This window comes from Coregonus clupeaformis, chromosome 24 (assembly GCF_020615455.1).
Source record: "Coregonus clupeaformis isolate EN_2021a chromosome 24, ASM2061545v1, whole genome shotgun sequence".
NCBI classification, from domain to species: domain Eukaryota; kingdom Metazoa; phylum Chordata; class Actinopteri; order Salmoniformes; family Salmonidae; genus Coregonus; species Coregonus clupeaformis.
Genome location: NC_059215.1, coordinates 15,775,899 through 15,803,058, shown reverse-complemented (window position 1 = coordinate 15,803,058; position 27,160 = coordinate 15,775,899). Strand labels below are relative to the sequence as shown.

The window sequence follows — 27,160 nt, the reverse complement described above, 5'->3', positions numbered from 1 at the left end:
TAAAATAACACGGTCACTGTGCTAGAAGGTTTCTTTTGATTGGGGATTTTCTGCATTTATTAAATCAGTAGCCTGATTAAAGATGTGTCCATATAAACAGGATTATTTGGCCAATCGTTCTTCTTGCAAAGCATGTAAAAGTTTTAAACGAACTTTTACATAAACCTGACTAGCCACAATCGCATTATTGTGTGCATGTAACCGTGCACACTGACAAGAAGCTGCCATGTGGGGAATCGTAGGTGGCTCATTTCACCTTAATGATACCATGTCTTGTTATGACTGATGTCATGTCTATGCTAATATGGCTAAAGTTCGCTAGCTAGCTAACCAACAACAGTAACAAAGTATTTTTTAAGTCAACTTCCATTGTCCTCCAACTGCTATTCTCATCTTGTTTGCGTCTCCGTTCAGAGGGGTTGGAAAGCAAGTCAGACTGAAGCAGGCAGCGACAGACGGATCTTTTCCCTGGTCTCTCGGGGTTAGAACATGGTGATAGCTTTTAATATCATTAACGCCATAATAGCAGACACTGTTATCCAAAGCGGTTTACAGTCATGCGTGAATACATTTTATGGATGGTCGCAAGCGCCATGCTCCACCAACTGATATACAGAGGACCAATATTCTAATGTATTCCACCATTAATCATTCTGTACCCCACTGTCCTAAAAAATACATTCTTCATTTTAAACCACACAGACACAGGAAGTACCAACGAGACAATACAGTGAGTTGATGATTGGTTTATTGATTGTGAATTCTCCAGAAACATGTAGCCAATGGCTGGAACCGAGCACATGAGCCCCACCCCCTTCCTGACACAGACATCCACTCCGCCTGGCCCCATTGGCTGAGGTTTGGAAGGCGGAGCTTCATAAACAGGTAGGGGGGAGCTTTGAGCTGACCAGCCAGTCAGCTGGCAGAGGACATACCGGACGACCCCATTGGTCCAGAGAGAGCTGCTCAACCCTGCCTCTGAACCAATGGGTGGTGCCAGACATCCTGATAGACAAGCCAATATAGAAACACATTAAACACAATGACATTTTCCAACCCCTCCCACAATGACAAAAGCTTCACCAGGACAATGCTCTGACCCCCACTCTAAATCACACATACAAAACTTGATCGATTTCCCATTCACTGATTTTGGAGGGAAAACTGTCGGAATGTTAATTTCATTTGGAAGAGGAACGGTTTGGAGCATTGTCCAATCCCTCTCCCAGCATGTTGGGTGTTTTGGGCTGTAGCTCCTGTGGCTAAACAGGGGAACGAGATGGACCGCCTCACACACCACACGTCAGAGGGAGAGTCTATGACATCGTATCGCCGGGAGCGGGACTAGTAGAGCTGCTGTTCTCCTGATTGGCTGCAGCGGTCCCTCTGGGCGGGACTTCGATGATGCGTGGTTTGTCGATGATGCGAGCGCCGCGTTCTCCTTTCTCCACGATGCCGATGATCCAGGCTCCTCCCCCCGACCCCTGACCCTTCACCTCCGCACAGAACCGGGCCGCCTGCTCTCTGGGCAGGCTTACTAGCAGGCCTCCTACACACAGGATGAACGGTACATAGTGTCATTTGGGAGTAACTTATTGTAAATAGCAATAGAATATGTTTCTAAACGCTTCTACATGAATGTGGATGCTACCATGACTACGGATAATCCTGAATGAATCGTGAATAATGATGAGTGAGAAAGCTACAGAGCACATATCATACCTCCCAAGACACCTCTCACCATTACAATAACAGGGCAGGTTAGCATTTTTTGGGGGGGTATGATATTTGTGCGTTTATTTAACTTTCTCACACAATTTTTCACGATTCATTCAGGATTATCCGTAACCATGGTAGCATCCACATTCATGTAGAAGTGTTTAGAAACATATTATATTCTTATTCACAATAAAAGTGACTCCAAAATGACACAATATATTATTTACCATTCATTTCTATTGGGCACAAGATCATCTGAAACACAACCAAAACAAACAGCAAACGCATCCAACAAATTTGTAGAGTCACAATCTTGATGTAGTCATTGTGTGCTGTGAATATGGGACCAAATACTCAACTTAATACTTTTATACACATGTAAGTGAATTTGTCCCAATACTTTTGGTCCCCTAAAATGGGGGGACTATGTACAAAAAAATGCTGTAATTTCATAAACGGTTCACCAGATATGGAAATACCCTCAAATTAAAGTTGACAGTCTGTACTTTAACCTCATAGTCATTGTACAATTTCAAATCCAAAGTGCTGGAGTACAGAGCCAAAACGTGTCCCTGTTCCAATACTTTTGGAGCTCGCTGTAAATGTAATCCGAGTCAGAGCAAACTTACCTACAGTGAGGGAAAAAAGTATTTGATCCCCTGCTGATTTTCTACATTTGCCCACTGACAAAGACATGATCAGTCTATAATTTTAACAGCAGGGGATGAAATACTTTTTTCCCCCTCACTGTATCTAATACAGCCTGATTCCAGTGATGGTGTAGGACCAGATCAGCATGTTGCTGGTGCAACGGTATCTTCTAAATCAGAGGAAGAGAGAGCAATAGTAGGGATGTGCATCCTTCCCTTTCAAGACGACTCGATGCATGGGCTCAGATACAATACGTTTTAGTTTGAAACGATTCGCTGCGATTCAGTTTGATTAGAGGGGCGATTCGCTGCGATTCAGTTTGATGCGATATGAATACCATTTCTTTCATAAACACATTTAATTTTCCATTTCTAAATTATAATCTGCTGCTTATGGAGCTCATGACCTGGATCTGTCTGACCTGGATCTGTCTGAGCCGGGCCTGTCTGAGCCGGGCCTGTCTGACCTGGGCCTGTCTGAGCCGGGCCTGTCTGAGCCTGTCTGAGCCGGGCCTACCTGGGCCTGTCTGAGCCGGGCCTACCTGGGCCTGTCTGACCTGGGCCTGTCTGACCTGGGCCTGTCTGACCTGGATCTGTCTGACCTGGGCCTGTCTGACCTGGATCTGTCTGAGCCGGGCCTGTCTGACCTGGGCCTGTCTGACCTGGGCCTGTCTGACCTGGGCCTGTCTGACCTGGGCCTGTCTGACCTGGGCCTGTCTGACCCGGGCCTGTCTGACCCGGGCCTGTCTGAGCTGACTTGTGTGTGTAAATGATCTATATACACCAAGTGTACAAAACATTAGGAACACCTGCTCTTTCCATGACAGACTGATCAGGTGAAAGCTCTGATCTCTTATTGATGTCACTTAAATCCACTTCAAAATCAGGGGAAGGAGACAGGTTAAAGAAGGATTTTTAAGCCTTGACACAATTGAGACATGGATTGTGTATATGTGCCATTCAGAGGGTGAATGGGCAAGATAACATATTTAAGTGCCTTTGGTATGGTAGTATTTGCCAGGCGCACCGGTTTGAGAACTGCAACGCTGCTGAGTTTTTCACACTCAACATCAGGCTGGGCGATATGGCTTAAAAATGTTATCTCTAAATATGGGTTGTTGTACAATTAAAGGTGAAATACACTGCACTTTAACCTCTTAAGGATTGGACCCTTTTTCAATTTTCGCCTAAAATGACATACCCAAATCTAACTGCCTGTAGCTCAGGACCTGAAGCAAGGATATGCATATTCTTGATACCATTTGAAAGGAAACACTTTGAAGTTGGTGGAAATGTGAAATTAATGTAGGAGAATATAACACATTAGATCTGGTAAAATATAACTTTTTTTTTATCATCTTTGAAATGCAAGAGAAAGGCCACAATATAATAGAGCAGTTTAGGCGCAATTTAGACTTTGGCCACTAGATGGCAGCAGTGTGCGTGAAACGTTTCAGATTGATCCAGTGAAGCATTGCAATACTGGACTATTTTGTATGAAGTCTGCCCAAATGTGCCGAATTGGTCAATTGATACATTTAAGTACATAACTATAGAGAACATACAAAAATGATATGGTAATACAAAATGTAAGTTTACACACTCCCAGGAATGTCATACATGATGGATCATTAGCTTCTACACTAACTTTCACACATCTTATGTCTAGGCTTGAAGTTTGTCCAGTAGCCAATGAAAGAAAGTTGATTTGAAAACCAACAGAACATGGGAGAAATAGGCTACTGGTTTCAATGGCATATGGAAGTCTATATAAAATAATTTTGGCTACAGGCTACTTTGAAGCAAGGTAATTTGAAATAAAACTTTCAGGTTTCAAACAATGAAGTTTATGTTTTCAAAATGCGTCCTGCAAATGGTGTGTGACGTGCTCACACCTTCCTACCATTGTCGATGCACTTCGAAGGCCAATGGGAAGCGCGTTTCAATGACCAGTTGAGAAATAAAAAGAGCTATTTTTAAAATCGTTCGCCATCAAAACACGCGATTGCAGTTAGAATTGTTGAGCATTGATTGGGCTTATTAAAGCCAGTTTCACTCCAGCAGCAACGAGCTGTTTGAAGACCTGTAGCAGCAGCTCTTGCTGTCTGACAGATGTTCTGCTAAAATAGAGGCTCTGTATCTCTTTGTTGTGTGATGAATAAGATGGGCTCCATAACGACTAACGAAAATACGCGCCAATTTCATTCCACTAAGTTATGCAAATTAACTTCTACATAAGCATGACCAGTCAAATGTATTTCCATCAATGAATTATTGTGCCTTTTTGTCTTCCAATTAGCCGGCGGCAATATTATTATATCAATATTATTATATCAATATTATTATCAGCTTTTCATTTTTTTGGACCAAAACCAGCTATTACCGGCTAACGGAATCCCCGATTTTTTAAATGATTTTTTATCACTGTGCACATGAAGGCTTCATCATTCATAAAGGTCATGTTAACTGACTGATATTATGTTATATAACAAATAATAAGATTTCCTAAACCTGTGTTAACCTCGGACCTTAGATATTATTTTTGGCATTTATCCCAAAACCCCATTCTTTCCCCCATAGGGAAGTCTGAGCCAATCAGAGGTCAGTCTTTTCCGTTTAATGGGACGACACGCTATCGGCGAAGTATGAAAACATTTAACGTAGCCAAAGATTATAGGGCCACACCTGGGAAACACTGACCAACGCGTTGGTTTGGTCCCAATAACGCCTCTATACAGATCATCTTAGTATTCTAATTCCTGTTCCTGCGAACGCCTCCCTTCCGCATGAATCTTTCTGATTGAGAGGGGGTCAAATACTTATTTCCCTCATTCAAATGCAAATCAATTTAAACATTTTTGACATGCGTTTTACTGGATTTGTTGTTGTTGTTATTCTGTCTCTCACTGTTCAAATAAACCTACCATTAAAATTATAGACTGATCATGTCTTTGTCAGTGGGCAAACGTACAAAATCAGCAGGGGATCAAATACTTTTTCATTCGTTGTCAAACTGTCTTCGAACTGCCCAGTATTACGTTTTAACTATGGAATTAGAACTATTCACCCAAAGTGTTTTGGTTAAAAATAAGGCCTAGATACTTTTGGCCACGTTGTGCAGCCCTTACGTGGCAGTGTGGACACTAGCAGCCCTTACGTGGCAGTGTGGACACTAGCAGCCCTTACGTGGCAGTGTGGACACTAGCAGCCCTTACGTGGCAGTGTGGACACTAGCAGCCCTTACGTGGCAGTGTGGACACTAGCAGCCCTTTACGTGGCAGTGTGGACACTAGCAGCCCTACGTGGCAGTGTGGACACTAGCAGCCCTTACGTGGCAGTGTGGACACTAGCAGCCCTTACGTGGCAGTGTGGACACTAGCATCCCTTACGTGGCAGTGTGGACACTAGCATCCCTTACGTGGCAGTGTGGACACTAGCAGCCCTTACGTGGCAGTGTGGACACTAGCAGCCCTTACGTGGCAGTGTGGACACTAGCATCCCTTACGTGGCAGTGTGGACACTAGCAGCCCTTACGTGGCAGTGTGGACACTAGCAGCCCTTACGTGGCAGTGTGGACATTTTAAATGAGAAATGTTTTGTTGAAGTTTGATTGAACAGTATAAAACAATCCAAATGGAGAAAGCCCCAATCCGAATGGAGAAAGCCCCAATCCGAATGGAGAAAGCCCCAATCCGAATGGAGAAAGCCCCAATCCGAATGGAGAAAGCCCCAATCCGAATGGAGAAAGCCCCAATCCGAATGGAGAAAGCCCCATTTGAAATCACTTAGAATGTATGTGTTGCACAAATAAATAATTTTAATTATTGAAAAACATAAAATACGGTCAAATATGTGAAACGTATTGTGATTGGATATTTTTGGCCCAATCGCCCGGCCCCAGTCTCCTACCAGATGTCTCCGAGGACGTCCCCCCCAGCAGGTTGAAGAGGTTTCCACAGGCCTTGCTGATGGCGGCCATCTTGGTAATGATGGGGAGGTTATGGATGACGAAGGCTACCTCAGCACGCTGTGTCGTCGCTAGGTTACGGGCGTGCCCTAGCAACCCGAACCCAGTCACGTCTGTTGCCGCGTGGGCCTGGAACCTGTGCATGAGGCCTGCAGCTGTGAGCACACAAACACACAGAGCGTTTAACAGACTGGGTTGTTGTGTGTTGGTTGCGTTAATGTGTGTGTGTGTGTGTGTGTGTGTGTGTGGGGGGTACCTAGTCAGATGCACAACTGAATGCATTCAACCTAAAATGTGTCTTCCACATTTAACCCAACCCCTCTGAAATCAGACAGGTGTAGGGGGCTGCCTTAATCCATGTCCACTTTTCGGCGCCCAGGGAGCAGTTGTTGTTGGGGGTTAACTGCATTGCTCAAGGGCAGAATGGCAGACGCTTCCCACCTTGCCGGCTCGGGGATTCGAACCAGCGACCTTTCGGTTACTGGCCCAATGCGCTTAATCCCTAGGCTACCTGTTATATTAGTGTGTGTGTGTTACCTGTGCGGTTGAGCGTTGCCATGGAGAACATGGCTTCCTGGTAGGCCTGCTCCACTTCCTCCTTAGAGACCACCAGCTTGATCTTATTCCACCTCTCTGGCTGTGCACGCGCACACACGAGAGAGGGGGAGAGATTCGAGGAGAGAGAGGGAAAGAGGGAAAGAGGGAGAGAGGGAGAGAGGGAGAGAGGGAGAGAGGGAGAGGAGACAGATTGATTATTTATCTTTTTCAATGAGACATCCACATTTTTGGACACCAGAGAAACACCCAAAGAAGCCTCTGATAGACTTCTGAACAAGTCAGAATATGACCTACCTGGTCCAGCCACCAGACAGACAGACAGAGACAGCAGTATGGTACCCTACCTGGTCCAGCCACCAGACAGACAGACAGACAGACAGCAGTATGGTACCCTACCTGGTCCAGCCACCAGACAGACAGACAGACAGACAGACAGCAGTATGGTACCCTACCTGGTCCAGCCACCAGACAGACAGACAGACAGCAGTATGGTACCCTACCTGGTCCAGCCACCAGACAGACAGACAGACAGACAGCAGTATGGTACCCTACCTGGTCCAGCCACCAGACAGACAGACAGACAGACAGCAGTATGGTACCCTACCTGGTCCAGCCACCAGACAGACAGACAGAGACAGCAGTATGGTACCCTACCTGGTCCAGCCACCAGACAGACAGACAGACAGCAGTATGGTACCCTACCTGGTCCAGCCACCAGACAGACAGACAGAGACAGCAGTATGGTACCCTACCTGGTCCAGCCACTGGTGAGCGTTGACAGCTACCTGGGTTCCTAGAGGCTTGGTCAGGACCAACACGTCCCCCGGTACTGCACTGTCTGGCCTACGCACACACACAGACACACATGGTCAGGACCAACACATCCAGTACAGATACAGTAAGATACAGTATTGATCCTGTCTGGCCTACACACAGTAAGATACAGTATTGATCCTGTCTGGCCTACACACAGTAAGATACAGTATTGATCCTGTCTGGCCTACACACAGTAAGATACAGTATTGATCCTGTCTGGCCTACACACAGTAAGATACAGTATTGATCCTGTCTGGCCTACACACAGTAAGATACAGTATTGATCCTGTCTGGCCTACACACAGTAAGATACAGTATTGATCCTGTCTGGCCTACACACAGTAAGATACAGTATTGATCCTGTCTGGCCTACACACAGTAAGATACAGTATTGATCCTGTCTGGCCTACACACAGTAAGATACAGTATTGATCCTGTCTGGCCTACACACACAAACACAGTAAGATACAGTATTGATCCTGTCTGGCCTACACACAGTAAGATACAGTATTGATCCTGTCTGGCCTACACACAGTAAGATACAGTATTGATCCTGTCTGGCCTACACACAGTAAGATACAGTATTGATCCTGTCTGGCCTACACACAGTAAGATACAGTATTGATCCTGTCTGGCCTACACACAGTAAGATACAGTATTGATCCTGTCTGGCCTACACACAGTAAGATACAGTATTGATCCTGTCTGGCCTACACACACACAGACACACATGGTCAGGACCAACACATCCAGTACAGATACAGTAAGATACAGTATTGATCCTGTCTGGCCTACACACAGTAAGATACAGTATTGATCCTGTCTGGCCTACACACACAAACACAGTAAGATACAGTATTGATCCTGTCTGGCCTACACACAGTAAGATACAGTATTGATCCTGTCTGGCCTACACACAGTAAGATACAGTATTGATCCTGTCTGGCCTACACACAGTAAGATACAGTATTGATCCTGTCTGGCCTACACACAGTAAGATACAGTATTGATCCTGTCTGGCCTACACACACACACAGTAAGATACAGTATTGATCCTGTCTGGCCTACACACCCACACAGTAAGATACAGTATTGATCCTGTCTGGCCTACACACCCACACACAGTAAGATACAGTATTGATCCTGTCCGGCCTACACACCCACAGTAAGATACAGTATTGATCCTGTCTGGACTACACACCCACACACAGTAAGATACAGTATTGATCCTGTCTGGCCTACACACACAAACAGTAAGTAAGATACAGTATTGATCCTGTCTGGCCTACACACACACACAGTAAGATACAGTATTGATCCTGTCTGGCCTACACACACAAACATAGTAAGATACAGTATTGATCCTGTCTGGCCTACACACACACACAGTAAGATACAGTATTGATCCTGTCTGGCCTACACACACACACAGTAAGATACAGTATTGATCCTGTCTGGACTACACACCCACACACAGTAAGATACAGTATTGATCATGTCTGGCCTACACACACACACAGTAAGATACAGTATTGATCCTGTCTGGCCTACACACACACACACACAAACACAGTAAGATACAGTATTGATCCTGTCTGGCCTACACACACAAACACAGTAAGATACAGTATTGATCCTGTCTGGCCTACACACAGTAAGATACAGTATTGATCCTGTCTGGCCTACACACACACACAGTAAGATACAGTATTGATCCTGTCTGGCCTACACACACAAACAGTAAGATACAGTATTGATCCTGTCTGGCCTACACACACACACACACACAGTAAGATACAGTATTGATCCTGTCTGGCCTACACACACACACACACAGTAAGATACAGTATTGATCCTGTCTGGCCTACACACACACACACAGTAAGATACAGTATTGATCCTGTCTGGCCTACACACACACACAGTAAGATACAGTATTGATCCTGTCTGGCCTACACACACAAACAGTAAGATACAGTATTGATCCTGTCTGGCCTACACACACACACAGTAAGATACAGTATTGATCCTGTCTGGCCTACACACACAGTAAGATACAGTATTGATCCTGTCTGGCCTACACACACACACAGTAAGATACAGTATTGATCCTGTCTGGCCTACACACACACACAGTAAGATACAGTATTGATCCTGTCTGGACTACACACCCACACACAGTAAGATACAGTATTGATCCTGTCTGGCCTACACACACACACAGTAAGATACAGTATTGATCCTGTCTGGCCTACACACACACACAGTAAGATACAGTATTGATCCTGTCTGGCCTACACACACACACACAGTAAGATACAGTATTGATCCTGTCTGGCCTACACACACACACAGTAAGATACAGTATTGATCCTGTCTGGCCTACACACACACACAGTAAGATACAGTATTGATCCTGTCTGGCCTACACACACACACAGTAAGATACAGTATTGATCCTGTCTGGCCTACACACACACACAGTAAGATACAGTATTGATCCTGTCTGGCTGGACTCTAACCTCTAGGCTACCATACACAAAAATGTATGCACGCACGACTGTAAGTCGCTTTGGATAAAAGCGTCTGCTAAATGGCATATTATTATTATATTATTATTACCAACAAGAACTGATAACACCTTGATCACTCTCTGAACAGAACCCACTGATAACACCATGATCACTCTCTGAACAGAACCCACTGATAACACCATGATCACTCTCTGAACAGAACCCACTGATAACACCTTGATCACTCTCTGAACAGAACCCACTGATAACACCTTGATCACTCTCTGAACAGAACCCACTGATAACACCATGATCACTCTCTGAACAGAACCCACTGATAACACCATGATCACTCTCTGAACAGAACCCACTGATAACACCATGATCACTCTCTGAACAGAACCCACTGATAACACCATGATCACTCTCTGAACAGAACCCACACTCCCTCTCTTACATGATGAACTCGTTGGGTTGGCAGACGACCGAGGCCACGCCCCCTATGATGATCCAGGGGTTGACCACTGTCTGGCCGCCCGTCACAGAAGTCCCGCCCTCCTCCGCCGCATCTCGGAAACCACGGATCATCAGAGGCATCACAAGCTCGCGCTCCTGCACACAGACAAAACACACATCATCACGGCCAACTAGCTTCCAGTTCTGCAGGTTAGACTGACTGGGCATAACTCCAGGAACACATGCACGTCTGACGCACACACAAACACGCTACAGAGAGGTTGCTTCACATGTAACAGTCTGTCCAAAGTCTGACATTTGCAGATTAGTGGTTTATGAATGAACAGCCAGTTAGTTGTTCCGAAGCCCCACCACTCACCCTGCTACACACACAGCATGATGTTCAAATCAAAACTCATTTTATTGGTCACATACACATTTTTTAGCAGATGTTATTGCGGGTGTAGCGAAATGCTTATGATCCTAGCTCCAACAGTGCAGTAGTATCTAACAATACACAACAAATCTAAAGTAAAATAATGGAATTAAGAAATATAATATTAGAACGATCAATGTCGGAGTCCGGAGTATCATATATTTCACATACACAGTACCAGTCATGTTTGGACACACCTACTCATTCAAGGGTTTTTCTTTATTTTTACTACTTTCTACATTGTAGAATAATAGTGAAGAGATCAAAACTATGAAATAACACATTTGGAATCATGAAGTAACCAGAAAATTGTTAAATCAAAATTATATTTGATATATTTGAGATTCTTCAAAGTAGCCACCCTTTGCGTTGACAGCTTTACACACCCTTGGCATTCTCTCAACCAGCTTCACCTGGAATGCTTCTCCAACAGTCTTGAAGGAGTTCCCACATATGATTAGCACTTGTTGGCTGCTTTTCCTTCACTTGGCGGTCCAATTCATCCCAAACCATCTCAATTGGGTTGAGGTTGGGGATTGTGGAGGCCAGGTCATCTGATGCAGCACTCCATCACTCTCCTTCTTGGTAAAATAGCCCTTACACACCCTGGAGGTGTGTTGGGTCATTGTTCTGTTCAAAAACAAATGATAGTCCCACTAAGCACAAACCAGATGAAATGGCGTATCGCTGCAGAATGCTGTGGTAGCCATGCTGGTTAAGTGTGCCTTGAATTCTAAATAAATCACAGACCAATCCCCCGACCTCAACCCAATTGAGATGGTTTGGGATGAGTCGGACGGCAGATTGAAGGAAAAGCAGCCAACAAGTGCTCAGCATATGTGGGAACTCCTTCAAGACTGTTGGAAAAGCATTCCAGGTGAAGCTGGTTGAGAGAATGCCAAGAGTGTGCAAAGCTGTCATCAAGGCAAAGGGTGGCTATTTGAAGAATCTCAAATATAAAATATATTTTGATTTTCTGCCTATAGGAAGGGAGGAGCAGAATGGAGTGGTGATCTGATTTGCCGAAGGGAGGGCAGGGGGGGGCCTTGTAGCCATTCAGGAAGAAAGAGTAACAATGGTCGAGAGTTTTTGAAGACTGAGTACTACAGGCAATGTGTAGATGAAACTTCTTAGTGTTTTCCTCAGATTTACTTTGTTAAAGTCCCCAGCTACAATAAATAGGATATGCGGTTTCCAGTTTGCACAAAGTCCAGTGTAGTTCCTTGAGGGTCGTTGTGGTGTCGGGGGCCGTCGTGGTGTCGGGGGTCGTCGTGGTGTCGGGGGCCGTCGTGGGCCGTCGTGGTGTCGGGGGTCGTCGTGGTGTCGGGGGCCGTCGTGGGCCGTCGTGGTGTCGGGGGCCGTCGTGGTGTCGGGGGTCGTCGGGGTGTCGGGGGCCGTCGTGGTGTCGGGGGCCGTCGGGGTGTCGGGGGCCGTCGGGGTGTCGGGGTGTCGGGGGCCGTCGTGGTGTCGGGGGCCGTCGGGGTGTCGGGGGCCGTCGGGGGCCGTCGGGGTGTCGGCTTGAGGGGAAATATACACGGCTGTGACGAAAACCGAAGATCTCTTGGGAGGTAATGCGGTCGGGGGAACAAAAGGACTTGAGTTATTGTACGTTACCACAATCACACCATGACTAGTTAATCATGAAACATACACCTACGCCAGCCAAACGCAACTGGCAGACCGCGGTCCGGACCCAGAGAAGGGTCAATCCGGACAACATCGCATTTTGTTATATAAAAGTCAAGACATTATTTTTAGACCGTATGTTACTATATACCGGTATTGATGCACGGACTGTTTTTTTTTTAGACAGCCTCTTTAACTCAGCAACCTCTCTTTCTCTATCTCTCGAAGCCACGCCCACCTCTACTAGTGCCCTGTCTTATCCAATCGCGTGGTTATATGCAAATACAAGAGGCCGCGTCTTACCCAATCACATTAATCCAAATATCCTCAGCGGAACCTTGGGACAAGCAGAAAGAAACACAAAGATTTGGCCGCGGTTCAACTGTAAATATCACAGATAGAAGGAGCTTAGTTACCAGTATCTTTGTTAATATGGCTTGTTAAAACAAACACAAAAGTTGACTCTGAAAGCCGTATATTCAAAGACGAGTGGACAGAACAGTATTTATTCATTTTCCCCTCAACTAGCACCAAACCAATGATGCCTGATATGCAGTGAGTCGTAGCTCTCCTGAAAAGTGCCCATGTTAAACACCATTATGACACCAGACATAGTAAACTGGATCAGACGTATCCCCTGAACACGGAGGTGAGAACAAACTGGATTAACCAACTCAAATCCCAATATGAGAGGTCCACCCAAGTCCTTGTCAATTCCCTGACAGCCCAACAACCTGCAATGGAGTGTTCACTGAGGATAGCTTGGGTTTTGGGAAAACACCAAAAAAACATTTTCAGACGCTGAGATGGTAAAACAATGCATGTGTGAAGTTGCTAACACCTTGCTTGAAGGTAAACAAAAAGATGAGCTCAGGGAAAAGATCAAACAGATCCCACTGTCAGATTCCACAGCCATGAGGAGAACTGAAATATTAGCTGAAGATTTAACTTCACAACTTGATGAGGCCATTCAGAATGCACCATGCATTTCATTAGCTGTAGATGAATCAACAGATACCACTGATAATGCCCAGCTTCTGGTGTTTGTTTTATAACGAAACAAAGAAGGAATTCTGTGAGGAGCTGTTGAGCTTAACACATCTAGAAGCCCACGGGGAGAGGATATCCATGATGCCATCAAAGGGATGCTGACAGAAAGGGGGATAGATCTGAAGTCAGTGGTCTCCATCACCACAGATGGAGCTCCAGCCATGACAGGAAGAGGGAGGGGACTGGTTGCACATCCTGACCTGACATCATATCACTGCATCATACATCAATCTGTCCTGTGTGCCAGTCTGCGAAAATAGTATTCCGAGGTCATGACAACGAAAGCAACATCATCCCTGCAACAGCGCCTGCTACGAGGCATTCTGACTGAGGCCAATGCCAGCTATGATGACTTACTACAACAATGTCAGATGGCTCAGCAAAGGCAGGGTTTTGGAACGCTTTTGGACCATTCAGGAGGAAATCAAAGCTTTGTTATCAGGGCAAAAGAGTGACAAGGCAACTCAGTTTGAGTTTTTGGAAGATGAGGAGAAGATGGAAACTGTTGCATTTTTGACAGACATGACATCACACCTTAATCAACTGAATGTTAAGCTGCAGGGACGGGACAACACAGTGTGTGATATGATAACGGCAGTCCGGGCTTTCCAGAATACATTGGAGCTTTTCAAGAATGATCTCCAGGGAGAACTTGTCCCCAATCTTCTGGCCCAAACGCAGGGAGACAAAGATGTTCCCAACCAGGTTGGTTTCATCCAGAAGCTGATGGAGAACTTCAAGGCTCGCTTTGATGACTTCACTGTTGGAGGAGAACTGCTGCTGCTCATCCAGAACCCCTTATTGGTCACAAATGTGACAAAGTTGTCAGAAGAAGCAAAACGGATCTTCAGATGGGTTGATGTTGCATCACTGCAAATGGAGTTGATTGAGCTGCAAGAAAATGTGTCTTTGAAGGAGCAGGCTGGTGATTGGCTCTGAAGGAGCCGGCTGGTGATTGGCTCTGAAGGAGCCGGCTGGTGATTGGCTCTGAAGGAGCAGGCTGGTGATTGGCTCTGAAGGAGCAGGCTGGTGATTGGCTCTGAAGGAGCAGGCTGGTGATTGGCTCTGAAGGAGCAGGCTGGTGATTGGCTCTGAAGGAGCAGGCTGGTGATTGGCTCTGAAGGAGCCGGCTGGTGATTGGCTCTGAAGGAGCCGGCTGGTGATTGGCTCTGAAGGAGCCGGCTGGTGATCGGCTCTGAAGGAGCAGGCTGGTGATTGGCTCTGAAGGAGCCGGCTGGTGATTGGCTCTGAAGGAGCCGGCTGGTGATTGGATCCACAGACAGCTGGCGCTACACATCCTGACCATGTTTGGATCCACAGACAGCTGGCGCTACACATCCTGACCATGTTTGGATCCACAGACAGCTGGCGCTACACATCCTGACCATGTTTGGATCCACAGACAGCTGGCGCTACACATCCTGACCATGTTTGGATCCACAGACAGCTGGCGCTACACATCCGGACCGTGTTTGGCTCCACAGACAGCTGGCGCTACACATCCTGACCATGTTTGGATCCACAGACAGCTGGCGCTACACATCCTGACCATGTTTGGATCCACAGACAGCTGGCGCTACACATCCTGACCATGTTTGGATCCACAGACAGCTGGTGCTACACATCCTGACCATGTTTGGATCCACAGACAGCTGGCGCTACACATCCTGACCATGTTTGGCTCCACAGACAGCTGGCGCTACACATCCTGACCATGTTTGGATCCACAGACAGCTGGCGCTACACATCCGGACCGTGTTTGGCTCCACAGACAGCTGGCGCTACACATCCTGACCATGTTTGGATCCACAGACAGCTGGCGCTACACATCCGGACCATGTTTGGATCCACAGACAGCTGGCGCTACACATCCTGACCATGTTTGGATCCACAGACAGCTGGCGCTACACATCCTGACCATGTTTGGATCCACAGACAGCTGGCGCTACACATCCTGACCATGTTTGGATCCACAGACAGCTGGCGCTACACATCCTGACCATGTTTGGATCCACAGACAGCTGGCGCTACACATCCGGACCGTGTTTGGCTCCACAGACAGCTGGCGCTACACATCCTGACCATGTTTGGATCCACAGACAGCTGGCGCTACACATCCTGACCATGTTTGGATCCACAGACAGCTGGCGCTACACATCCGGACCGTGTTTGGATCCACAGACAGCTGGCGCTACACATCCGGACCATGTTTGGATCCACAGACAGCTGGCGCTACACATCCGGACCGTGTTTGGATCCACAGACAGCTGGCGCTACACATCCTGACCATGTTTGGATCCACAGACAGCTGGCACTACACATCCGGACCATGTTTGGATCCACAGACAGCTGGCGCTACACATCCTGACCATGTTTGGCTCCACAGACAGCTGGCGCTACACATCCTGACCATGTTTGGATCCACAGACAGCTGGCGCTACACATCCTGACCATGTTTGGCTCCACAGACAGCTGGCGCTACACATCCTGACCATGTTTGGCTCCACAGACAGCTGGCGCTACACATCCTGACCATGTTTGGCTCCACAGACAGCTGTGAATCAGCCTTCTCCACAATGAACTTTATTAAAAACAAATACCGCACCAGGCTCACCAATGAACACCTGCACCAGTGTCTCCGAGTTGCTCTCACACCATTTGTGCCAAAGTTCAAAGCATTGGCAGGAGACAGAAAGTGTCATTTCTCTCATTAATGCAGGGAAAGGCCCAGAAGGACTTATACATGAGTATTGCATGGCTCACAGTGATGTTCTGTGCATTCAGATTATTATATTTGTTCAACTCTCCTTTGTTCTCCAGAAAACATGCACTTTATTTTATATATATATATTTTTATTCAAGGCCCATGTACAATGTTTCAGAGTGCACCTTTTGCATAGACAATTATGCAACCACTTTTGTTCTTCAGCAACGTTGATGCAATGTTGCACGTTTACATTCAAAAGTAATTATTTCAAGTTCTTAGTCTCATTTAATGTATTTAATGTACATTTTATATAAGTCGTAGACGACTATGTTTGTTACTACGTTGTACCACAGCGCCGATAAAGGACGATCTCCCTCCGGACCTTTGCCACCTAGGAAATTTGTGTCACTGGACCATCTCAAATAGTAGTTGAGTACCCCTGAGCTACACCTTTCTTCTTCCCGGCGAGTTCTTTATTCCTGTCTGCGCGATGTACTGAGAACCCAGCTGGCTGTATGGACAGGGACAGTATATCGGGAGAGAGACATGATTCCGTGAAACAGAGTATGTTACAGTCCCTGATGTCTCTTTGGAAGGAGATCCTCACTCACAAAGACAAGGGGAACACTTATACACAAGTGGAGTGATGAGAATGGGATCGGCAGTAGCTAGTACTCCGGTGTTGACGAACGCCGAAGCCTGCCCGAACCAGGAGGGGGGGCAGCCTCGGCGGAAGTCGTGACATCGGCATTTGATTGTGAGGTATCCTAGGTCGGGTGAACAAAAGGACTTGAGTTCCTGTACGTTATCACAGTCACACCATGAGTAGTTAATCATGAAACATACACCACCGCCTTTCTTCTTCCCGGAGAGTTCTTTATTGCGGTCTGCGCGATGTACTGAGAACCCAGCTGGCTGTATGGACGGGGACAGTGTATCCGGAGAGAGCCATGATTCCGTGAAACAGATTATGTTACAGTCCCTGATGTCTCTCTGGAAGGAGATCCTCGCCCTGAGATCGCCTACTTTATTGTCCAGAGACTGAACATTAGCGAGTAATATAGTCGGAAGCGGTGGATGATGTGCAGCCTCCTGAGTCAGACTAGAAGTCCACTCCGAATACCTCTTCTCCCCCGGCGGCGTCTTGGAGCAGCCTCTGGGATAAGTAGTGTCCAAAACGTCTTTCCAGCTGTCAGGCATTCCCTTGGCAGCAAGAGCCTCTCGGTGGATGCTGCAGTGTCCCCATTCCCTTGGCAGCAAGAGCCTCTCTGTGGATGCTGCAGTGTCCCCATTCCCTTGGCAGCAAGAGCCTCTCGGTGGATGCTGCAGTGTCCCCATTCCTTTGGCAGCACCGTGGCTTGAGGAAAGGCACTACTCCCAATATAAAGTCAACCCCAAATCAATGTAGTTCTCATCATATTTGCGCCTCTTCGATGGTCCAACGTCCCCGTCTGTTGTTCGGTGCTTTCCCGGGTAAGTGGGCAGTAGCTCTTTCGGCTGTGTCAGATTCACAACGGTCAGTGTCCGTGCTAGGGGGTAGCAGTACCGCTGGGGGTAGCAGTACCGCTGGGGGTAGCAGTACCGCTGGGGGTAGCAGTACCGCTGGGGGTAGCAGGACCGCTGGGGGTAGCAGGACAGCTGGGGGTAGCAGGACCGCTGGGGGTAGCAGTACCGCTGGGGGTAGCAGTACCGCTGGGGGTAGCAGTACCGCTGGGGGTAGCAGTACCGCTGGTAGAGCTGGTATATGTCTCAACGGTCAGTGTCTGTGCTAGCTGGGCTAGCAACAAATGTAGAATTACTGATGCTAGCATTGGATGTGCTGGTGGAAGCAGAACCACTTGTGTCATCGACAGGTGCAGGACCGCTGGGGGTAGCAGTACCGCTGGTAGAGCTGGTATGTGTCTCTATGGACGAGGGCCGTACTTTATTTTTAAACATTTATCAATTTTCGAGCAAACGGAATGAGCAGCAGCTACAAATGGACCGTTGGTGGAATTCCCACGAGAGAGTGACAGTTAATATGATTGGATGTTAATTATTTGACTAGGCTACCTGTATTTGACATTGTGTTTTTCATTTCGCTGAACACTAGATGGTTTAATTTTATTTTTTTGGCAGTGAAACGAGGCTACTCAGGCGAGAAAAAAAACATCACCCAAATGTATAGCCCCGTTGGAAAATCTAAATGGACTGTTTGAAAATGTGAATCACATTTTGTATTTGGCGTACCACCGACAGCATTGCGCGTACCCCTGGGGGTACGTATTCCCCAGTTTGGGCATAGCCGGTTTACCGTATCAAAAGCTTTGGCCAAGTCAATAAAAATAGCAGCACAACATTGCTTAGAATCAAGGGCAATGGTGACATCATTTAGGACCTTTAAGGTTGCAGTGACACATCCATAACCTGAGAGAAAACCAGATTGCATACCAGATAGAATACTGTAGACATCAAGAAACCAGTCAGTTGATTATTGACAGGTTTTTCCAACACATTTTGATAAACAGGGCAAAATAGAAATTAGCCTATAACAGTTAGGATCAGCTTGATCTCCTCCTTTAAATAAAGGACGCACCGTGGCTGCCTTCCAAGCACTGGGAACCTCCCCAGAGAGGAGAGACAGGTTAAAGGTCAGAGATAGGCTTGGCGATGATAGGGGCTGCAACCTTACAGAAGAAAGGGTCTAAACCATCTGACCCAGATGTTTTTTTGGGGTCAAGTTTAAGGAGCACATTTCTAGATATCATCAGCAGTAATACAATCAGGGCCCGGCCGAGGACAGGGAGGAGCTCTGCAGTGTTGATTTATTATGACATTTGAATGTGCATCAGATGGCAACAAGATCATTTTGTACAGCAATACCTACCTTCTCAGACATCTTCTGGCTGACACTGAGTAACATCAGCATGTTGTCACACTCTGTGATGCCCATAGCATAGAGATCACTGAGGACATTGGCACACGCTATCCTTCCCTGGAGAGAGAGGAGGGAGATGGAGAGAGAGACATATAATCTCGTAAGGGATGGGTCACCAACTGGCGATTTGACAAGAACATTTAATGTAATTCATTCATTGATAGAGATATAAAAATGTAATTCACTCATACAGATATAAGTTGGGGCATAAAGCATAAATCCTGCCCTAAGAAAGGTTAGGAGATCAGAGGTTACGGTGGAGGTCAGGGGTCAGAACTCACCATCATGTAGGGGTCCTCCACCAGAGGGTAGAAGAAGTCTGTAGTTTGGACCAATGAGAGGCCTCCGTGTCTCAGAGGGACCACACAGGAGTCCATGCCTATACCTGCACACACAGACACACACACACACACACACACACAGAGACACACACACACACAGAGACACACACAGAGGACACACACACACACACACACACAGGAGACACACACACACACACAGAGACACACACACACACAGAGACACACACAGAGACACACACACACAGAGACACACACACACAGAGACACACACACACAGAGAGAGACACACACACAGAGACACACACACACACAGAGACACACACACACACAGAGACACACACACACACACACAGAGACACACACACACACAGAGACACACACACACACACACAGAGACACACACACACACAGAGACACACACACACACAGAGACACACACACACACAGAGACACACACACAGACACACACACACAGAGACACACAGAGACACACACACACACACACACACACACACAGAGACACACACACACACACACACACAGACACACACAGACACAGAGACACACAGAGACACACAGACACACAGAGACACAAAAACACACAGAGACACACACACACAGAGACACACACACACAGAGACACACACACACAGAGACACACACACACAGAGACACACACACACACAGAGACACACACACACAGAGAGACACAAAAACACACACAGAGACACACACACACAGAGAGACACACACACACACACAGAGACACACACACACACAGAGACACACACACAGAGACACACACACACACACACACACAGAGACACACACACAGAGACACACACACACAGAGACACACACACACACACAGAGACACACACACACACACACAGACACAAAAACACACACAGGAGACACACACACACACAGGAGACACACACACACACAGGAGACACACACACACACAGGAGACACACACACACACACACACAGACAAAGAGACACTCACACACACACAGAGACACACACACACACAGAGACACACACACACACACAGAGACACACACATAGACACACACACAGGAGACACACACACACACACACACACACACACAGACACACACACAGACACAGTTGAACAATATTCATGCTACCCTGGCTGCATTCCTATCCAATCGATGATAGACTTTTCTATGGTGCCACGGCATAGCTTTGCTTTAGCTAATGGATAAAGGTTTATTGCCTATTTGGTCTTCATTTTCTCATGTTAAGCCTAACATTTCACAAAGCTATACACGGTGTCGCAATGCTGCCATTTTTAGACTGCTGGCAATATTTGAATGACTTGTTCAGTAGTGGTGACCAGGTCAGCTGTTCATTCACCCGCCTGCAGTTGCTACTAACCCATCCTCAACCGCCCGACTATATGTGATAAAGTGAAAATCTGAGGCCCGCACCCAACCCTAACCCGCTAATATAGAAAATCCGCTGTCAAAGACTGCAGAACAACTGTCTGACAGGGGGTGCAGGACTTCCTTTTGCCTGATTGAGACGTTTCTGCTTATAATTTCCGACATGTTAGTAGGCTATTTGTTAGTCAACTTGTCCATAATTAGATACATGTAACTTCTCTTCTGTCATTATGTTGCCCCAGAAGACTAAATGACCCCTTTCAACGGAATGATGTCAATCTAGTTGACATCGGTAAAGCTCTCTGTCATCTTTCGCGGAGCAAAGAAGTTTAAGGACTGGGGAGAAAATACAATAACGAGAACTAGCTGGGGTGGTAGGTAGCCTGGTTAGAAAGGTCTAAGGCACTGCATCGCAGTGCTTGAGGCGTCACTACAGACCCAGGTTCAATCCCAGGCTGTGTCACAACCGGCCGTGACCGGGAGTCCCATAGGACAGCGCACAATTGGCCCAGCGTCGTCCGGATTAGGGGAGGGTTTGGCCAGGGGGGCTTTACTTGGCTCATCGCGCTCTAGCGACACCTTGTGGCGGGCCGGGCGCCTGCAGGCTGACTCTGGTTGTCAGTTGAACAGTGTTTCGTCCGACACATTGGTGCAGCCGGGTTAAGCGGGCAGTTGTTAAGAAGCTCAGTATGAAAAATGTATGCACTCACTAACTGTAAGTGGCTCTGGATAAGAGCGTCTGCTAAACGACTAAACTGTAAATGCCCCCAGCCTTCAGATGTGAGCTAAACAGCTAACTTGCACTTGATATAGTTTTTAGGCTATGGATGAGAAAGTTGACCAAATGTTTAGCTCTGTGTGCTGCTTTGCCATCTATTAACAGCAGGGTTGCATTATATACAAAACGTAGAAACAAAAGCCTTCACTGTGAAAGTTGATACATGTAAGCCCTTCATATAGGCCTATAGGCTATCCGTAGGCCCTTCATATAGGCCTATAGGCTATCCGTAGCCCTTCATATAGGCCTATAGGCTATCCGTAGGCCCTTCATATAGGCCTATAGGCTATCCGTAGCCCTTCATATAGGCCTATAGGCTATCCGTAGCACTTCATATAGGCCTATAGGCTATCCGTAGCACTTCCTTCAATTTATCTAATCAGTTAATAGTTCTTGCTCAAACCGCGAGCAACTCCTGTAAAACTCAGACGTTTCTCTCAAAACACAGGGATGTCGACTCGCATTATCAGAGGACTTTGGAGTTTGACCAACCAGAATAACTGTTTTTTGGCAATGTCCAGATTTCAGTTTCCATTTAACCCATCTGAACAGTAGGCTACAGTTTCCATAGGCCTATTTGAAGTCCCGTCTTGTGACGGTGGAATTTGAGCTTCACAATCATCATCATAACATTCACTCTGGATAAGAGCGTCTGCTAAATGGTATATTATATTATTATTACATTCACTCTGGATAAGAGCGTCTGCTAAATGGTATATTATATTATTATTACATTCACTCTGGATAAGAGCGTCTGCTAAATGGTATATTATATTATTATTACATTCACTCTGGATAAGAGCGTCTGCTAAATGGTATATTATATTATTATTACATTCACTCTGGATAAGAGCGTCTGCTAAATGGTATATTATATTATTATTACGTTCACTTCTATCATCCTCTTTTACCACTTCACCAAATCTTTCCCAACATGACTTTTCAGGCCCTCCCTTCTCTTTATTTTCAACTCTCCTTTTGTAGCTTCTCTCTTATTGAATTAAACTCCAACAATGTCCTTTTTGCCTCCGTAGATGGATTTTTTCTGCCTGTTCCCAAAAGCATTATTTTGTGATTGGCTGTGTAGAATGTGTCGTGCTTAAAGTTAAGACCTAAAGGTGAGGCCTATGCATTAACACCAGATAGGGTTTTCTTTCATTATTTCAGGCTAAATCTAGATTATATAAATTGCACAAGAATTATACATTTATGGATTTTAAGGTATTGTTTCTCTTTATTCAACCTGCCAGCCACCCACCCGCCCTTCGGCCACACAATATTTAATGACCCTTAACCCGTCAGCCCCGCGGATATAACCGCAGGGACTGCAGGTTATGAGTCAACCTGTACATAACTATTGTTAAGTAATTAAAAGTTGGAAATTCTAACATTGCAGATTGTACCTGAACCTGCATGACACGAGCCGTCCTCGCGCTCTCTCCTAGCGTTGATAAAAAGGTTGTGCATGAAACCAGTCTATTAATGCCAAATAATACAGTCAGTAAAAAAACCTCAAAACAATTGAATAATGGCGCCGGAGGGGATGGCTGCCGTTTTACGGGCTCCTAACCAACTGTGATGTTTTGTGTGTTTTTTCGCATTGTTTGTAACTTATTTTGTACATAATGTTGATGACCAAAAAGAGCTTCTGAATATCAGAACAGCAATACTTATTTTCCACCATAATTTGCAAATAAATTCATTAAAAATCCTAAAATGTGATTTTCTGGATTTTTTCCCCTCATTTTGTCAGGTAGAGATGAGGCCGACACCGAGACAGCAGTAATTCTGGCCTAATGCCAAACGCTATTACACCTTTTGGTGTTTTGTGTAACAGATGTCTCTTTCCGTTCACCACTGTTTGGAGGCTGGAAATGTGTTGCAAGTGGATGAACATGAGTGTTGCAACCTGGTCTCAAAGCATTATATTATTCTGTATGTAAATCCGAGACACTCCATTTAGTATGATATGTTACGTTTGGTATGTTACATAAGACAGATGGTTACTTAAGGGCAAAAACGAAAGTATGGTGGTTGGTGTGGGTGGATAACGCGAACATCTAGCAACCCAAAGGTTGTGAGTTCGAATCGCATCACAGACAACTTTATCATTTACTTTTTAGCTACTTTGCATGTTAGCTAACCCTTCCCCTAACCCTTTAACCTAACTCCTAAACTTAACCCTAACTCCTAGCAAGGTAGCTAATGTTAGCCACCTAGCTAGAATTTGTAACATTTTACATTTTAGTCATTTAGCAGACGCTCTTATCCAGAGCGACTTACAGGAACAATTAGGGTTAAGTGCACATCGACAGATTTTTCACCTAGTCGGCTCGGGGATTAGAACCAGCGACCTTTTGGTTACTGGCACAACGCTCTTACCCACTAAGCTACCTGCCGCCCCATATTGTACATATTGTACATTTTGCAAAACATATAACACGAATTGTAATTCATAACATATCTTACGAAATGGGTGATGGACATCCACAAATTAATACATACCATACGAAACGTAACATATCATACTAAATGGGGTCTCTCGGATTTACATGCAGAATAATACGAAATGCTCTGAGACCAAGTTGAGTAAAGGAGCCCTTTGAAGTGATTGACAAAAATATAAAAACATTATGACTGGTTGTGTTTATGCCACAATAAAAGGTCATACATTTTCAAAGTTAAATTAAAAAAAATTATGAACAGGCCCACCGAGATCCTATTGAATTAATAGGGATTCTATATGTAATTCTATGATTAGGCACATACTTTTTGGAGGTCCAGTACCGGGAAGAAATAATACTTTCACCGCTGTTGATTTTTTTATTTTTTTTTGTCATTTAGCAGACGCTCTTATCCAGAGCGACTTACAGTTAGTGAGTGCATACATTTTTCATACTGGCCCCCCGTGGGAAACGAACCCACAACCCTGGCGTTGCAAGCACCATGCTCTACCAACTGAGCTACACGGAATGACAACACACCCACACCACAATCAGTAGCAATGTCAGCAGCCAGGGTACCTTTATAACACTGTGGACCTAGCCAACGTTATTCATTTACTAACAGCAGTTAGCTAGCATGATGAGTAAGAAACCATCAACAGTCAACTGGAAAGGTTATATAGTTATTGGGCCTTGTAGCAGAGATGCTAAAAGAGATCAGACGCTGGTGGACAACCCAACTTCAGCTAGCATACATACTGCTAGTTGGCTAACTAACAAGAGAAGGGACATGTTTGTTAGCTAGCTAGCAAAGCCATATGGCTAGCTTAGCCACGACATAGTTAGCTAATCAGCTTATGTTCGTTTGCTAATAATACAAAAAAAAACTAGTTAGCTACATTAAATAACTTGCCAAGTTAGCAAGTTTACTTGAAAACGAATATAATTTTGCTAGCTATGCTAACAAGCTAGCTACCTAGCTGGTAGCTAAAGTAAAGACCCCTACCTAATCGGGGGCCGGCGGAGGTGTTATTGGGAGTGAGTTGTCCGAACTCGGTGTCTTGTTCCCCGGTTTCCCCCGGCCGGTGAGGCTCCAGTCCCGCCAGGAGTTTGAGCAGAGCCTCCTGGGGGACCTTGCACCCTCATCCCTTCAGATCCGAGAAGCCCGTCAGGCGGAAGCCGGCGTCCAGGCCGTGCTCTTCGGGATGGAAGGGCTTGTATCCCGGGGGGAAGCATGCTTCTGTCCCCGCCGAAACATCGGCCGGTGGGGTGGGGGGAGAGGTAGTCGACATAGCTGGGTAGTTAGCGGTATGTTTGGAGAATAGTTCGACTAGCTAACTAGTTCAGATCCCAGCAACAGAGAAGAGAGGAAAGCGTGTGTGATGAATATATGGATATACTGACAAGATACACGTATCTCCGTCCCACCAATGGGGAGTCGGGCTGTCTAGCTCCCGCCTATCCTTTCTCTGGATTGGTGGATACATCTCATTATTGTAATCTATTTTGAAAATGTGATTAGGGATGTTGACGTCACCGACCGTGTTCAATGGAGAGCCGCTACGCTCCTCATCTCATGAATATACATAAATATGCATAAATATGCATAACCACCTCGACGCAAAGTTGCCGGGCTGTCACGTGTCCTACTTTTTCAGTACACGACTAACCGTTTATACATTACGAAACTTACATTTGGTCAAATAAACCTCACGTAGCTAATAAACAATTCATTTTATTGTTGACCAAATTCGACACTCTCATTGACCTCTTTACAAAAGCTCCTTGCTTGGTGGGCGAAACAAACAAAAAAACGCCACTTGCTGGAGGGAGACAGATCTTCCGCCGAGTCGGGCCTCTGTTCCTCTTCCTGTCTGGTAGATATGAATGGATAGAGTGACGATCGGGGAAGAGGCGTCCTCTGCGTAGTGACATCACTGACACACACACACACACACACACACACACACCACGTTCAAGACAACTGGGAACTCGGAAATCTCTGACTTCACAGTATGTTCAAGACCATTGGGAATTCGGGAACACGAGCTCCGACTGGGAAAAATCGTTTTCAAAGGTCATCCACCTCGGAACTTTAAGTCGAAAACTAGAGGATCATCCTAGAGCTCCGACTTCTCCGACCTGAAAACCACCAACACCAATATTTGACCTAGTTTTTTTCGAGTTCCCAGTTGTCTTGAAAGCACCAGCACACACACACAGGGCTTGTTCGAAATTGCAGCCAACAGTGCAGGCGACTACTGACTGATCTACAAATCACCTTGCATCATAAATAACAATTCATTATCATTTGTAGATCAATAAGTCAGTCACCATTTACCCACAATGCATCATGGATTTGATGCTCTAGAAGGGTGCAATTGTGGCACGCAATTCGGGGCATTCCTGCATTAGCAGGAACCCCTCTTTATAATTACACTGGTCCATTTTTAAGCTATGACTCCGGTACACCGGCGGGTAACCTAACGTACAGTAGCAGGCGTAAAAGAAAATGCCTGAGCAGAGATCCGACATCCCGTTTTCAGAGGAAAAGGAAGCTACATTGAATTAGCTGTATCACAGATAGAACAATGAGCCAGATGTTTCACCGGATGTATAAATCTGAAGCACCTGGTTGGCGTTTCCACTCACCACCAAATATGGTGATGAGAGGAAGCCCAGTGGCCAGCAGTGGGAGAAGATGGTGTGAGATGGATTTTGCCCGACATTCTGCTAATTTTCTCATCAATTAAATATTTGATCTCAATACAGTTTTCTGTTCCCAAAACTAGAAGCTGTTACGGACATA

The 27,160-nt window shown here is 45.9% G+C and overlaps 1 protein-coding gene across 1 annotated transcript; it reads right to left on the bottom strand.

Annotated features, from left to right (window-relative positions):
* Nucleotides 1-731: 731 nt before the first annotated feature.
* LOC121538095 (selenide, water dikinase 3) lies at nucleotides 732-25,760 on the bottom strand. The gene is made up of 8 exons (XM_041845872.2): nucleotides 25,358-25,760; nucleotides 19,697-19,800; nucleotides 19,365-19,472; nucleotides 10,681-10,835; nucleotides 7,647-7,737; nucleotides 6,874-6,973; nucleotides 6,279-6,491; nucleotides 732-1,549 (listed from the first exon to the last, which is right to left on the bottom strand). The coding sequence occupies exons 2-8, from the start codon at nucleotides 19,790-19,792 to the stop codon at nucleotides 1,317-1,319; spliced, it is 996 nt and encodes a 331-aa protein (XP_041701806.2). The 5' UTR covers nucleotides 19,793-19,800; nucleotides 25,358-25,760; the 3' UTR covers nucleotides 732-1,316.
* Between the last annotated feature and the right edge of the window lie 1,400 nt (nucleotides 25,761-27,160).